This window comes from Notothenia rossii, assembly GCF_949606895.1.
Source record: "Notothenia rossii genome assembly, chromosome: 1".
NCBI classification, from domain to species: Eukaryota; Metazoa; Chordata; class Actinopteri; order Perciformes; family Nototheniidae; genus Notothenia; species Notothenia rossii.
This window is the reverse complement of record NC_136912.1, coordinates 25,437,872-25,455,157: the sequence shown is the minus strand read 5'-3', so window position 1 is coordinate 25,455,157 and position 17,286 is coordinate 25,437,872. Positions and strand designations below refer to the sequence as shown.

Genomic DNA, 17,286 nt, shown 5'->3' with positions numbered 1-17,286 from the left:
TTAGTTATTTATTTTTTCTAAAAGGTCTTCTCTGTTTTTTTAATTTATTTGAATCGTTTATTTGGCAGGGACATTGCACATTAATGAACACTTAAAACAATAAATGTGTCAAGCGTAAATATGACGGATTTAGCTTTGAGCTACTTTCCATCGCAGTCCCTCACATAAAACATTTCAGAGAATGACATTTACAAACATAGCTAAATGTGTTGCCTTATCATCGTGTTCTTCAACATTCAAAATTAAAAACTATCTGAACACCAAAAAAAGTACATAAACATCTTCATTATTGTCTTCTTTTTTTTTTTAAATAAAGTCTTAATGAAAAATCCACCAATATTAATTGTTGAATGATAAAGTCCTTAGTAAGCACCTATGTGTGCTATATGCACTTCATCTAGATATTGCACTTTTTTTTCTTTTCACAATTGTATAATCCAGCTTCTAAATGAATGGGTGGTGATGGATTTACATCTTGCCTGTAGATACTTGAAAAGGACAATATAAATGTGATTACACCAAACAACCATTGCCAGTTTATACAAAGTCATTTGTTTTATAGTGATCATAGCATTTATTTATAAAATAAAGTCTGTTATAATGAAAATGCTTTTCTCCTTTCTCAAACAGAATGGCATTGTTGCAAAAGACCTTTCCAGATTAAAAATGCTCTTCTCAGAAGTAGAGGTAAGTGTCTTCATCTGGTTGCAAGCTGCCTTACTCTTGTGCTGTCTTTTAACAGGTGATGTACAACTAATAATAATATTTTTTCTGTCCCAACCTCCACCCACTCTGCCCAATCGTTGTCCTTGTCAGTCTATAAACGGGGAGATGGCACCAGAATACACAGGGGACCAGGAGGAAGGTGAGCAAATAAGTAGCATGGGTCATTTTCAATACTTCCCGAAACTGACAATATACCTGGTACCAAAGACTTCGAACAGAAGATGATTTATGTTTTGAAAGTCTTAAATAAGCCAGTTGGCAGATTTGCAACTGACTCTTAACGGGTTACAAGCTGGCTGATAGTCAGTTTACAACGTTTTTGAATGTTTTTCTTGGCTTAGTGTTATATTGACCACTTGGCTTTGTGTTTTCACAGAGGTCCAAGAAGGCTGGCAATTCCGACCTCCTCCCCGAGGAGTCACCAGCAGTGAGGAGTACACACTCTGTAAAAGGTAATGCAAACTGGCCTGTTATTTACAATATATGTTGTATATTAAAACAATGTAAAATGCTGGCCAAAAAATTGCTGTTTTTGTTTAATATATAAAAAAAGTCAACTTTAATGTCAAGCTTTCACTTTGTGTGTACAGACATAGATCCAAATGACGTTTCCAACCATCCCGAATACAAAAATACAATTATACAATATACAGATATGTAAATCCTATATACACAATCAACAGACACATTTACACATCTGCACACATTAAGATAAAAAACACAATAATCAACATACAAAATAACAGTCACTTCAATGTCAAAATCTTTGGGAATTAGTGCAAGATGATAATGAAAGATGAAATGTAGCAAATCCTCATATTTCTGGGAAACATTTCACTTCAAAAACATGTTTTCAGGTATCCTTTGTGTTTTCATGACGTAACACAATTAGTTGTAATTCTCAGAGATGTGTTTTTTTAGTTGATTGACTACTTTGTCAGCAGCAATTGAACACTCACTTTGTCTTTGCTGTAGGTATTTGGAGCAGGGTCTTTGTCGGTACGGGGCCCAGTGTACGTCAGCCCACTCTCAGGAGGAGCTGATGGAGTGGCAGAAGCGTTATGCGTCACGCCTCATCCGCCTCAAACAGCATCAGGAGAGCAAACACTTCACAGAGAACTACATGGAGAACCTGATAGAGAAGTGGATGAATTCCCTCAGCCCAGAGAAAGTGGTGAGTGCATGCGAGATCAAAAAAAGCTCAACGGATAGAAAACAAGAAAATACGATGCAAATCCATGAGTTCACTTCCTTATAAGCCCCCCTAACACAAACACGTGTTGTGTAGTGATTTTGTTAGAAGCCTCACCTTTGTAAGTCTAATGGGGTAGTTGTGCTTCGCTGTTAAGGTTAAATATATATTTTTTATTTTTTCCTGTTTGCATATTATTATTTTATAACTTAAGAATTTGAGTATCCCATATTTGCACAGCAATAATAAACTATGTTAACCCCTGTCCGGGCAGTCTTTTGTATCCGAACCAGACAAGCTAACATAGTTATTATTTTCCTAAGCTGTGATTATTGAAGGAGGCCCATTCATAAACATTTATAGAACTAACCACCCCTACACCTTGATCTTTGAGGTATACAGTATGTGATATGTGCATGTCGAGCAGTGAACTTAATTGTAACCACTTGTCTTTTCTTTCCTAGCTAAGTGACTATTTAGACGGAGTGGCAGTAGAAACCAGCTCCAGCCTCTCTGTTACTGTTGCCGCCAAAAAATCTGCCCACTCCTGGACCTTCTCGTTCTTGTGCAAGGTACGATGATATGTTTAACACCAACTATGTACAGATCCAAGTGTTTCACCAGGTCATTTATCAGTACAACACTGAACACAAGGCAACATGCCAGTGCTAGCTGTTGGTCCTAAGCATCTTTTGTTTGTTTGTCTTTTTTATCTCTGTCTCCTTGACTAGCCGGCTAGAAAGCTGTTCCGCATCGCCCTGCTCTACGATGCCCACCGGCCGCACTTCTTCATTACAGGGGTCTCATCTGAGGAGCGGCTGCAGACCCTCCCCAAAGGCTGCCAAGAGTGGACCCCAGGAGAGGAAACAGCAGGTATGCACTGGCTTATTAACGTTACAGTGACAGTCTTTTTTGTGTTTGTTTTCAACGCAATTTTAAAAGTATTTACACTAAACCATTCTGTTGTTACAGTGGCGCCAGACAATGGCCTGGACCATTGTATCTACAAGGTAACGGTGGGCTTCAGCACAGAAATCTTCGGAACCTTCCGACAGACCGCTGTTTTTGACTTTGGCTCAGAACCTGTGCTGATGAAGCGAATCATGGTGGATGCTGCCTCGATTGAAGGTAAGCTAAAGGCAATAAGGTCGTGGCGAGTCATTCGAAAGCTTTCCTGATTTATATCAAATGAATTAAAGTACTTTTTAATAAAATGGTATCTGTTCAGACAAAAGTTCTTTATATTGGTGTCAACTTGTAGATAGTTTTCTAATCACGTTTGAATAGGTATTTCAATTGGTTAAAACAAGCTGCTACAGTAATCAAAACTGTCAATAACATTCTAGTCCTTTCAGCGTGTTAATTTGTACTGGATGCATCACAACATCTAAATATCCATTTTGTTTTCAGACCTGGAACATCTGCAGGCAGCCAGGCAGCAGCTCTTGACCACTACGAAGCGCTGGGACCCCTCCTGTAAGACCATCGTAGAATTTGTTCCTAATGAGACGATGGCAGACCTGGAGCGCAGCCTCCTCTCCAGATATCAGATCCCTCTATCGGCCGACCAGCTCTTCACCCAGTCAGTCCTGGACAAGACTCTGACCAAAGAGAACTACCAGGCCCGGCTGCATGACCTGCTCTACATTGAAGAGATTGCACAGTATAAGGAAGTTAGCAAGTGAGTATACACGTTTCTATGGTTTCTTCCTACAGGGATAGTCAAATGGGTTTTTCACAAGAGTACATCATAAATCTGAATAATATTTCAAATCTCGGGAATAAATAATAAAACCCGCAAAACAAATTGATGTTGAATTCCTTACGCAGTGGAAGCAAGGTCATTAAAAATGATTATGAATTTACTGTAAACTGCTTTAATAAGATGATAACAGTGTAAGTTCAGTTTGAGCCTGCTTGGTGATATAAATGTTATCCAGTAGGTAATCATACCAAATCGTCATTCTCCACTGATGGAAGCAACTCTAAGACTTTTCATTTCCGTGACAGTCTGTTATATATGTGTATGTAATTTGTAACTTGTAAACGATTTAAAATGAACAAAACCAAAGCTTGTTTATAGTCCCTAGAACATGAAAAATCATTTATTGGTTAACCACCAATACATTGAGTTTCTTTTTATGTTATGTGAACCCACCACAAGATGTCAGACTCAACCTTTCTTGTGAATTGTGTGCATTTTAGAGAGAGAGAGGGAGAGAGAGAGAGAGCGTATGTAACTCACACACAGCTGGACTCAAAGTGTCAGTTTAATTTAATAACGCTTATCTAAGGTTATTCCTTTGTGTGGAAAATAGTGTTTTTTTCCCTCTAGAGTAGACGATTGTTATTCCATACCTGCCGCTCCACTGGTTTATGCGAGCACAGTGGCCCCTCCCCCACCACTTCAAATGTCTCAGCTTTCTTTTTTGTTCACAGTTTGATGATTTACTCATGACTTATGGCGTCATTTGGCTTTTTAAGGAGTAACACTCACCTGCAGTGTAAAATGTTATTTCAATCCAATTAATTTCCTGTGTGCATATGAATAATCTCACTGCCTACTAATACATCCGTGTCCCGGTTGGCTCTAAGGCTTCTCACGGCTGATTGAGTTTCAGCAGGAGATCTCAGGGCTAGGAGTGGATTCCTTTCATTGGAGTACTACGGTTGTTTGAATGCAACCTATGACTTAAAATAAACCCCAATTAGAATGTCTCTCTGAATAATCTCACACTAGATTGATTTCCTGCTCAATGCGTCATGGTCATGAAGCATCACTTGATTATCTAAAGTGGTCCTCCATTACTCACCCCATGTTCAACATGTCCTGCTGTTTTCCTGTTTCCTGCTGTAGATATAGTATAGCCAGAACGCTGATGTAAAACCATAGCAAAAAACCTCAAGAGTCCATTACAGAATATGTTCACTCATCTGTCAATCATCCATCACAGTTTATCACCAATATTGCTTTTCTATCTCATCACTTCATTTCACAGCAGATAGGCAATGTAATACAAGCTTGAACTGAAAGAACCAAAACGTCCTTGGACATGCTTTATGCTACTGGTTGACTTGACAGACGAAAAATAATTTGTCTGTCATTTAAGGTTCCCCGCTGATTTTATTTTTAAGCCTTTTACACATTTAAAGAAAATATGTTTGTTTGGATTTTTTACTTTTAGCTTTGCTTTACAATGGCAAATGCACAAACCTGCAAATACGTTAGGTCCAGCTACAAAGTGGTCATCTCTCTGCTCAACAATACAATACAGCTGATGTTTAATGTGTGTGATGATAATATCAGTAAATGGTCTGCAGGTCCCTAAGGGGTCTCTGTGTTGAGTCAACACTCCGAAAATACACACATGCCTGAGGCTTGCATACATGATTCATTACAAAGGTGATAGGATCACGAGCTGTTTATCATATCTTTTTAATGGCTGTGTCTAGGGTTGTTGTGTGGTATACACATACTAAACTGTTAAAGAACAAAAGGGAGGCTAAAACCATTTAACTGTTACTTATTAGTCATTGCTAATCACCTTGATAACGCCTACTCAGTTAAAGGCACTGCTTGATGCACTGACTATTATTTAATAAGTCTAGACCAGCTTCTCTTTAAGAGAATAAAGATCATGCCTGCAGTGCAGTGTGAATATTTAAATGTACAATTATGTGTCTGTGGGATAAGGCTGAACTTCTACTGGGTTAGAAGGTCCATTAAAGGAAGGATACACATTTGCCTCTGTCACAGGAGAACATGTGATACTGGGACTAGTATGTAAATAACATACCACAGAACATTAACCTGATTGCTATAATGTTTACTTTGATGTATTAACTAAAGCTAAACGTCTACAACGTCATAACCAAATATCCATGTGTGTCCCTCCAGGTTTAACATCAAGGTGAATCTCCAGCTAGTCACCAGCTTCATGCTGACGGGCATCTCTGTTGGAGCCAAGTATGCCCAGAATGGACAGCTCTTTGCACGCTTCAAACTCACTGAAACACTCTCTGAGGTAACTGAACTGATTAAAGAGCATCTTGCAGGTTTTTTTTTTTTTCTACATTTATGATTAAACTTGCATTAAAATTAAAATTTTAAAAAAGTGAATCTAGGATTTGATATGTTTTACGAGACATAAGGGCAGGAATTCAGAGGGAAAGGAGCAATTTTGAGCTCTGCTCTTAAAAACGGCTTTTTTTTAAGGTCTTACGTCAAACGCGTCATATTACATCACAAAGGGTAAACATCTCCGCTCTCTGACCTGTATAGTTAGTAGTTGAGTTGAGCGGTTGTGTTTTAAGGAGCTGGTATTTTTCGGTAGTTTTACATTGTATTTCACCATTTGTAATCATGGTGCAGTATTGTGTTTGTGCAGGTTGCACAAATACCAGCCTGTCAGGACATCGAGTCCACAGTAAAAAAAGGACCGGAGCTAGCGTTCGTTCCTGGGTGTGTTGTGCATCCACCTCCCTGCAGCACATACTCTCCACAGCTTTATCAGGAAACCGTATTACTTCTCTCCACCCCCCCCCCCCCCCCCCCCCCTTCGCTTCTCTCTCTCTCTCTCCCCTCCGGTACACGGCACCGTAAGACGTAGTGTGGAGTTGCATTAGGTAACGCTGTGGTGGCTGTACTGCTCCAGCCATCTCCTTTGTGTTTGTTTGTTTCCCCCTGTCTGTGTTGTTTGTGTGGGCGTGGTGGCTGTCACTCCTGGCTCCCGGCTCAACCTCCACTCACCTGCTGCAATCAGCTGTGCACCCTCCCCGACTACACACCTGCTTTCTATCAAGCCATTTACAACGGCATATCAACGGAGGCTCCACAACCTTTCTCCGCCAAATCGTCAAGTATCAGCCGTATCTCACGTCTCCCCTCCGGTACACAGCACCGTAGTGTGGAGTTGCATTAGGTAACGCGAGATACGGCTGATACTTGCGCATTAGTTTCTGTTATGGATCAGTATCAACAGTCCTGCCAGTAACGTTACTATATTATCAATGCTACTTTAGTTATAGCCTGATATATGAGAGCTAACTTCACAATGTTGTGATGTGACGTTAGCTAACATTCTGTAGCTAACGCCGGTCACTCACCAAGATAGCTGCCCAGTTCTCCACTGGTTCTCCTCACACCACAGCTCAATTTCTCTCCGATGGCCGTTATTTCTTCTAATCCTTGGCTGCTCCTGGTCTCTTGGACGCCTAGCAGGCTCATAATTATAAGGTTGTGGTCCATCATATGCATTTGAATATTCATGTTCAACTTCTTCTGTGTCTTCTGTGTCAAAACTAGCATTGGGATCCATGTTTATTAATACGTTACACCGGCCGCTCTCCCCCTTGTTTCCCCCATGTTACGTCACACGCGGGAGGTCACGTGTCGAGGCTTTTTTATGTGGAAGTGAAAATGTCTTACAAAAACGACGCTAGATGTCACTGTAGTGTATATTTCTGTATATTTTTTTGAAAATCTAGTGTATTCATCATTTTCCTACACATTTATTCACAGGTGTCTTTAACCTGGAAGTTTAAGTGGTCCATTGTTATTATCAACACGGTTTTCTGTTTGATCACGTTTAATTACTTAAAAGACACCTATCATGCTATATTTAAATGATATATTGTATATGTAGATATATTGTAGGGCCATACCTATATAAAGTATATAGGTATTTTATTTATTTTATAGGTAGTTTATACGTTTCTGTTTTCAAAAAAACCAAACATATCCTGCATTTTAGCCATGCCTCATTTCGCTCTATTTGCTGTTCTCCAGCCCTGTTTTTGTAGCGGGCTGATTCTGTGAGCTGCAGCTGACCACGCCCCCCTGCAGGAGAGGGGAGCGTGCTCTGATCAAGTCAGAAGAGGGGGAGAAAAAGAGATCTCCGTCCTCCCTGTTTTATTATATGATTGTATAGAGTCGTTATTCATTTGTTTTAAAGCTCAATAAATAACAAAGAAGACCTTTTGACCGGCACTTTTTAAATTTTGTCCGGAAGATTTAAACTTTAATGGACATCAACTGAAACTCTGCCACACGGTCCCCTCGTTCCTTGGAAGAGGCGGAGAGGTGGGTGTTTGTCACCTGCTGGTGGACTAACTGGAGAGAATTACAGTGCTTGCCTCGACGGGGAGGTATTGCATTGAATTACAACAGCGGGAGCAAACGTTTGAAGGGCAACCATGGCAACCATGCGCGGGAAGTCTTCTTCGCTGCTTTTGTGGCAGACTACAGCGCCACTTACAGGCCTGGCATATCTACTACAGCGTCTCCAGTGCTTTCGAGCGTCAATGGCCGGCCGTGGCCCAACCTCTCATTCCCCTGATAGGTGGAGAATTGACCAATGGCCGTAGCGCCACTTTACTGACATCAGTAAAGTGTTCAAATCTGGATCCGTTTTGATCAGATCCGTTGCAGCCCCTTTTTTTTGAAATTTTGGGTATGGAGGGAAATAGAGAGGGTTGTGTTTTCTGACACTTGATGAGTTCCCTGGAACACCGGGGACACATATTCATGTATAAAAGACGTACAAAAGTCCATTTTGCATGATAGGTCCCCTTTAAAGTAACATTGTCTTTTTTCTCACCTCAGGACACATTGGCTGGACGGCTAGTGATGACCAAGGTGAATTCAGTCCTCGTGCTGCCGTTAGCCCGTGATGGGTACAGCAACCATCCGCCCCCCGGGGTGAAAGAGCGTGTTTACGAGGCTGTGATTGAGGAGAAGACCAAGGACTACATCTTCCTGAGGATCTGCAAGAACTGTGTGGAGGAGCTTGGGCTACTGCCGGACAGAGAATTACAGGTATGGTCTGCAGCAAGGGACAAGCAGGCGCACAGAAGTACTACAGCATGAGGCTGTACTGCTGTCACTGCCATAAGATACATGAGAGTGGGGAACTGACATTAGTGGAAAGGGCAGGCTCATGATGGCTTTCACACATGGCATTTGGTGACGAAGAGATGTTATTGGGCAAGAATCTCGGAATTTCTTGGCCCTCAAAATATTTATGAGATGTAAAGGATCACTTGTTGATCAGCATTTTAAAAAGTGGTTACAGTACTAGTAAGGACTTTTGGGGGGAAAACCTGTCTGTTGTCCTGTCTGTCAGTGTGCGCTTTGATGGCAAATCTCATGTCAGGATCCCATTTTATTAGAAATCTCCACCCGTATTGAGTGACTGTAACTTCAGCAGTCATCTTGATCTACTTCCCCCTCCAGCCGGAACATTGGCAGACGTGTTAACAGTCATCATAACTATCCTCCTCCTGTCTCTGTGGGAGCATCATCTTCCATGATGCTGCTCCTACCTTCTTTACGTGCTTACATTTCCTTTCCCCATTTCCTCTATGAGCTCTTAATATATTTTCACATAGCCTTGATGTTTTATGCTCCTCTTGCATATATCACACTTTCCTGTTCTTGTGTTCTTGAAAGTATTTCTCCTTCTTGCTTTCTTGCTCCTCCCCACTCTCCTCCTGTTTTCACGCTTTTTATCGCTAGTTTGTTTTTCCTTCTCAACTTCAGATTTTACACTCGTATCCTTAAGGCATTGCATCATTCAAAGTATACCTGTTAGTAATACGTCTCTGTTTGTATGAAAAAGAGGCCCTTTATCAGTAGCAGTAAAAAAACATCTTAGTGGTTACATCAAACTAGTGTAAGCCAAGGATTTGAGTATAAATGTAAATGGACCACGGCTTCCCGAGAAAACAAGGTTCAAAGATATCGACAGGTGGATATACACGCAGGCCTTTTTACTCATGTCTACACAGTGAAATGTTGTATGGGTGGGATCACTCGAGGTCTAGAGAAATGTATTTGAACAGAAAAAGTGATAAACCTAATGATTATTGAACTCCAGAAGACACTATTGTGGTCTTGATTGTTTGGTTAAAAAAAATATCTAACTTGAGCGCTCGTGCTTAATAGTAACCAAACATTATTTATAGTTATATTGCACATGTTACTTGTGTTGTTTTTAAATGAATATGGGTTCTTTATGAATCATTAAAGAGGCTGAGTTAAAGGTGGAGTAGGTAAGTTTGAGAAACCGGCTCGAGATACACTTTTTGTTATATTCCATGGAATGCTCTTAACATCCGATAGCAATGTATATCTGAAGTGCTTTGACAAAAAATCCATATAAAAAAATGTCATCTGTGGAAGCTCTAGCTCTGTAAAAAGCACGACCAATCATTTTAGCCGGCCCGGCTAAGATAACTGGATGGCCTACCTGCCTGTCAGCCTTCCATCTGTGCACAAACTTATCTCATGCCCTCATTGGTCATGTGCACATTCGTGTGTGTTGGAGGAGTTGCTCTGTAAGGAAGTGGCAGATTTTTTCCGGCTGTGTATTTTCAAATTCTAGCCACTCGAGCTGGTTTCTCAAACTTACTTACCCAACCTTTAAACCAAACATTAATATATTTGATCCAAAATCATACAGCACAAAAAAAGGCTTTGATTGAATTGCTTATAGAATGGTATCCTTGTCCTGTCGATGGATATAGGTTGAATGCTTGTTTTACATTGCTTGCTTAATAAACTGTCTGTCTTGTCTTTGTGTCAGGTGGAGCTCCAGTTCCAGCTGAACAGACTGCCGCTCTGTGAGATGCAATATGCCCTGGATCGCATCAAAGATAACGGGATCCTCTTCCCTGACATCGCCCTTAACCCCACCATCCCCTGGAGCCCCAACAGGTGTGTGTTCACCATCTGCACAACCAGGCATTTCACTGCTGATCAAAAATTATTTTAATCCAAGGCAACCATTGATATTTTATTCTGATTATCGTTGCTACCTCCTGCGTGCCTTCATTTATTTATTTATTCAAGAAATCTGGGAAAAATCTCACATACAAATGAATGAAGGCACAATCAAATGTTAATTTACACACATGACAGACTGTCTATGTGGCATTGAAGATGACATTTGTATTCATATTGGATAAAGTTCTAGATTTTACATTATTTCAAACCCGAGGGAAGATCTTTACAGCGTTCACACCCATTCGCTTGAAGGAAATACTGCTAATCCTAAAGTGCTATTTCAGAGGACTTCCTTTTAATACCTGCAAATCACTTTAGCTCGACAAATGCCCCGACAGAGAGGACACCACATTCATTTGAGAGTGGACTGAACATCCCTTGTTTCTCTACAGAATATGATTGAACTGGACTTTAGTTTGAGTTGGAATTTGGATCAATCATTTGTTTCATATAATGTTAGCCCAGGTGTTCATTTTCCTGAATTTGAGTTTTTAAAGTTTCTTTATGGTGGTTATTCATTCACTGCGCTAGTCTGTAAATACAAATAAAATGTTTGTTGTTTTTGTTAATTATAGTAATGTCTCAAGTTTTCTAACATGTGAACAAGACAAGAGATAGTTGAATAAGTTGAGCTATGACACCAATGTGCTGCCTTCCTTTCGCATTTGTGAAAGAAGTAAAGTAGGCATATTGTAATAAACCCCATTAAGTTCATCCATCCACCTTTGTTATAAACTCACACACACAATCCCATATCTCTAAGCCCCCCAGCTATGTCGCAGTTGGAGCTCAATCAGTTGGTGTTGGTGGATTGACAGCTTTAGAGTGAACAAGTGTTTCTCCTTTCTGTGTTTCTGGATGTTACCCATGCCTTTTGCACACTCATGAGGAAATGCGTTGGCACACTGTCGGTGGTTTCCCCACCATGGCTGTTTGGTAATTAAAAACGTGGGTGCTCGTTACATGTAAACGAATACATTTGATTCCTTACTTCAACAGCAAATACACACTCGCAAGACTTGAGTTGTTGTCCTGACCTATGTGCATGTCATATTTAATAGTGCTAATGTGAAACCTACAATGAAGTCAAGTGTGTAATACAATGAAAGAACATTCACTATGGAATTCTAGCTAATAAAGTATCCAACAGGAAGTAAGGGCTGCCATCGTTACACACAGTTTGTCCATCATCTGACATGTGTACATGTATTTGTGCTTATGTTTATCTATTTATTAGTTTCTCACTTGTTGATGCAATGCAAAATGCATAAGCTAAGGGACTGAGTAGTTTGACCTTTGTTCAACCTCCTCCATTCCTTACCCACTTAACACTCCTTTTGTTCCTGCTCTCTTTTATTCTCTCCTATTTTCTTTCTTGTATTATTTCCCCCTACAGCTCTTCCCCCCAGTCTATTCCCACCCACCTACATTAATCCCAAACACCCCTCCCACCACCCCCTTCTCTTGCAACTTCTTAAGTTTTGATTTTGAGTGTGTGCAATATTTCCTATCTTTTTGGGCAGTATCTTTTCTTTCTCAGTTATCTCTGTCCCACTGAGGTTCATTAGGTGACAGAATGTCTCATTGTGTTCAAAGCTATATATGTTTGATATGTCTTTTTATAAAGCAATATTTTATGTAAATGAACAAAAACGGCTACTTTTCGTATTTTGATTCCTCAAATAATTTCCCCATTCTCCCTTTGCCCTTTAGGCAGTGGGACGAGCAGCTGGACCCCCGTCTGAATGCCAAGCAGAAAGAGGCCATCCTGGCCATCACCACACCGTGCTCCATTCAACTGCCCCCCATCCTCATCATTGGGCCCTACGGCACCGGCAAGACCTTCACCCTGGCCCAGGCTGTCAAGCACATCCTCCGCCAGGACGATAGCAGGTCTGTTCACAGGCTTTCTTGTTTTACATTTTAATCTCTGTTGCTTTTTTCTTTTTCCCCCCATTTGTTATTAGGAAATGTGCACCTTGTTAACAATCGATGACCTTCCAATACTACTGTAGACCCCTGTTCTCTCTATTTCATCCTTTAGCGTTGAATAATGCGCTTTCTTAATCAAACCCAAGAACATTTATAGATAAATACTTTACATCACCCTACCTTGCTTCTCATCATCCAAAAAGTCTTTGTCCCAAAGAAGGCGTCACGAATTGTGGGTTTCTATGAAAATCAAGGTTTTCTTATATTTTGTATCTGAAAGCAAATAACTTTTATACTTACACCACTTTCTGACTTGGTTTTTTATTATTATATATTTTTTTCTCTCTGTAGGTCAGCACGAATAGCTCAAAGGTTTCTGGTGTTAAGCAGACAGTCATTTAGAGTGTCTTCACATGTTGAAGGGCTTTCAGCTTTAGTGTTAGGAAACTCAGTACCTGTGAAGAAAATGTTCAGTCTTTGATATTGATCAACAAACATCACCTTTCTCTCAGATTTATATTTGCTATTTCTCAGATTTATATTTGCTATACGCAATCAACATTTTCCCATGAGCTCATTAATATACTCTCACTACAAGTATGTCTAAAAGAATCATATAATAAATCCTAGTGTCTTGAAGATGATATCATATTATCTCACACCTCATAGTAAAATAAAGCACAATTCATTAGTGTTACAACCTTGCATGTTTTAAACATTGCTGATTTTATGTTATTAAACTACCTTTTAGCCATCTTGGCATTTCATCTGCAACCTGGAGGTCTCATGCCTCAATCTTTGAACTTCCACACTCTCTGTGGAATAATAGATGCTACAAAGTGATGGAGTATTTTGAGGGAAGGAGAAGGTCATGTAGATGTGTGCATACATTTGGCATCATTCAGAGTTTCTTTAGAGGTCAGGGGAGGTCAGTCCGAGGGCGTGATCAATATTGCAGACTGTGCATCGGTTTCAGATTTAGCTCCAGGGCAACAGCATCCTTGGGTTTGACATTAAAAATCAAGGTGTGTGTGTGTGTGTGTGTGTGTGTGTGTGTGTGTGTGTGTGTGTGTGTGTGTGTGTGTGTGTGTGTGTGTGTGTGTGTGTGTGTGTGTGTGTGTGTGTGTGTGTGTGTGTGTGTGTGTGTGTGTGTGTGTGTGTGTGTGTGTGTGTGTGTGTGTGTGTGTGTGTGTGTGTGTGTGTGTGTGTGTGTGTGATCCCTGGAGGACAATGAGTGCTGGTAATTTGGATGAATTTGTGGTGGATGCCCATGGTTAGTTTGATAATCAACGCAGTTCCTGGGCCGGAATGTATTCCCATTTAAACCATAATCTGATCAATCAAGTTCTGTTCTGAGGTAGCTAATCAGCTAACGGGCACCACCTGCTTGCTCACACACACACACACACACACACACACACACACACACACACACACACACACACACACACACACACACACACACACACACACACACACACACACACACACACACACACACACACACACACACACACACACACACACACACACACACACACACACAGGAGGAGGGAAAAATGCACACACAAATGACCTAACGACCCAGGGTCGTAACAGTGTGGCTTGATATTGAGTAAGAAAAAGGTTTATAACGCTGTGAGCATGGGTCTGCGGAGAGCATTTTTCTGCGATCCCAACTTAGTAGCCCGAAAAACGTTTAGCCATTTAAACAGTCGTGGTAGATACCTTGTTTGTTTTAAACATCATAAATACACAAACAACAATGAATACTTACAGGTTGTGTACCCGAATCTCCTGCTGGTCCAAACAAAGTAGGAACAGCATCGTTCTTCAGTGCCCTACGCTGTACATATCCGGCATGAATCGCTGAAAGGTTTGTGAAGTTTGTGGAAGGCTAGCAGAGGGTGCGGCCATAGCTCTGGGCGTGGCTACTGGGTATCCCTACGTAGCGATACCCAGGAAGAACGAGGCGTTTTGGGGAGGTCTTTTCTGTGTTAGTTTTACTCCCTACCAGTTGCTGCTCCAGAGTATTTGTGTTGGGTAATCTATGGTAGGGCTAACCCATACAGTGGTGGGGCTCAAGTCAGTATTTGCAATGTAATTACATACACGCTCCCCTTGACAGTGAAACGTCACGCGTGAGGTTTAGATTATTTCCCTGTCTCAATCCAAATTGAACTGTATGAAATAAAAAGGGCGACCTGGAGCCAATCCTGCAATTTCCCCACAGGTGAAAGAGTTGACATTCTGAAAACCCAACCCCTGCAGGGGTCTCTGGGGGATAGTCCCCCAGGAGATTTTTTGAAATGTTAACATAAAATACACATTCTGCTACTCTCTTGAGAAGAAAAATAAATAAATCTATTACTACACGACATATATAAAAAAATGAATGCCATTTTTGTTACTTTGTTCTGAAAGCTGAACCTGCTGCTCCTCAAAGAGAGAAGAGGGAAGAGGCTGTGTGAATTACTTTACATTGTGGATAAGGGTGGATAGCCCCCATTGTTCTGTGTGTCAAAATGAAAGACAGCCCACACACCTATTAATCATCAAACCGTTGGGTCTTATTTCATTACGTGTTGATTTCTATCAACACGTAATGTTGTACCGATGTATATAGAGATGTACTCATAGGATGTACTACAGCAAAAGTAATCTCCGTGGGGACTTCCTGCAACAACACCATGCCTTTATCGTGATTCTGATTGGCCAGAAGACATTATCAAAGATGTTCTATTGAGAAGACGATCACTACGTGACAAAAGTTTTCAAAACCGTTTCTAGTCTTCGGTATTTCCAGACAAGTGGCTACTGAAATCAATCTTACTAACTGCTGTCTGTGCAATTTACTCGGTGCGAGTTGGCTGACTTTATTTTGCTTACTTTAAAATCATTGTTCATGGTGGGGCTAAGCCATTTATTGGTATGGGTGTAGCCTACCCCAGCCATACCCTGGCGCCCCCACTGCTCGCTACAGGGTGTACTTTGAGGGTTTGTGACTCTGCAAACCATTTACATGCATAAAAACCTTCATAATAAACTTAGCACTCTCACTGTGTGTGAGGACATTCTGCCATTTCTTTTGTTTAAAGGGAAGCCATATAGCACAAGCTCATAAATGATTCCCTGGTTTCAATGAAACATGAATGCAATACCTAGGACAGTGTCCTCTGAACAGAAGCTAACATTTTTTGTTTAAATAATAAGGGAGGCAGGGTTGTATATGTAAAAGGAAAAACAGCGTGAAGCAATGTCATATTCCTTCAGTTAGCTTTGAATACATTTGATATTCTGTCTTTAGGATGAATTGCCAAGACTAGGATAAGTGACCCCTCTGGAGCCGTGCTGCATGCACTTCAAACTGTTAAAGTGATGAAGATGCTGTATAGATCCTCGTCACTTTGTGTTATTGTACATGTTCTATAACTTTTTCCTCTGCATATCTGTCACTGTGATGTCACTGTGAGTTCTCTTGAAATGGGTAACTACGAAAAACAGTTTTCTCAATTTCAATGAGTACACCCATGGCCTCGCTGTCCCTCTACAAGTTGTCTGAAACTAGAGGGAAACGGCCCATAATGGCAGGTTAAGTGAACCGATTGAAGCTTTGCGTCTGACATTGTTTATCTTTTGTCTCTTCAGGGTCCTGATCTGCACCCACTCCAACAGTGCGGCCGACCTTTACATCAAGGACTACCTTCATCCTTACGTCGATGCAGGCAATCCGCATGCTAGACCTCTCAGGTATGGAAGCACACTTACGGCTAAGGGCAGAAACTTGCTTTATGTGATCTGTGTGTGTACAGCAGTTAAAACACAAATCAGTGCCTTAAAGGAAACCTTACACTTCTAAAGGTACATTTTGAAGCTACATGTTCTGCCTGACTGTATTGGTATGTCATCTGCAGGCTGCAGTTCATTTATATTTAGATGTATCTTATGTCCTTACGGTTAGCTTATTATTTCGTACCACTGGGCCACAATTTCATGGTTTATAATGTAATGGTACTGAGACCACAACTTACCTACAGTTGACAAAAATAAACACCCCATCCCGTTAAAATTCGCAACTTGTTGCATGTTTTAGGTCTACAGCCCCTAAAGCACACTTTTATCTTGACATTAGACATATACTGTAATTCCTTAATGCAGTAATAGTTTGTCATTATGAGCCATTTATAGCCAGTGATCTGCTCAGTTATTTGGTGTGTAAAGTAGATTTATACCAGTAATACTACTACCAGTATTTGGTTCATTCTATAAATAAAAAAACAATATCCTTCCCTTAAATTGCTGACACTAACTCATCTAATCATGAACTGGATTACCATTATTTGAAAGCCTAATCCATCCACATGATGCAGAGATCGTTTAGTGGCTGGGCTGCTTTGCCCCAAAGCAGTGTCGCACATTTTCGTGCTTCAGAGATGTGACCCCAAGAACTCCACGTGGAGGCTTCAGACACACAAAACGTCCTTACGCTGCTTCAGTGATTTCTAATCACATTTCAGCAAGCCCAGAGGTCACAGAGGACAGGAGAGCAAGGCGCTGACCAGCCAGGGCCTGATGAGACAGCTGTGTGTCTGTGAGCCTAGGACCACACGGTCAATCAAATGACATGACTGGGCCTTCTGAGTTCAATGCA

The 17,286-nt window shown here is 40.8% G+C and overlaps 1 protein-coding gene across 7 annotated transcripts in view; it reads left to right on the top strand.

Moving 5' to 3' along the window:
* Positions 1–17,286, top strand: part of helz (helicase with zinc finger) — a 54,581-nt gene that overhangs the window by 9,536 nt on the left and 27,759 nt on the right. For all 7 annotated transcript variants that reach the window (XM_079677800.1, XM_079677796.1, XM_079677799.1 and 4 more), the window contains 13 exons: positions 631–687; positions 817–865; positions 1,103–1,178; positions 1,702–1,900; positions 2,383–2,490; positions 2,650–2,791; positions 2,891–3,046; positions 3,329–3,599; positions 5,817–5,943; positions 8,523–8,735; positions 10,504–10,634; positions 12,417–12,596; positions 16,284–16,385. In XM_079677800.1, the coding sequence (XP_079533926.1) occupies positions 631–687; positions 817–865; positions 1,103–1,178; positions 1,702–1,900; positions 2,383–2,490; positions 2,650–2,791; positions 2,891–3,046; positions 3,329–3,599; positions 5,817–5,943; positions 8,523–8,735; positions 10,504–10,634; positions 12,417–12,596; positions 16,284–16,385 (1,811 nt within the window). The remainder of the gene's footprint in view (positions 1–630; positions 688–816; positions 866–1,102; positions 1,179–1,701; positions 1,901–2,382; positions 2,491–2,649; positions 2,792–2,890; positions 3,047–3,328; positions 3,600–5,816; positions 5,944–8,522; positions 8,736–10,503; positions 10,635–12,416; positions 12,597–16,283; positions 16,386–17,286) is intronic.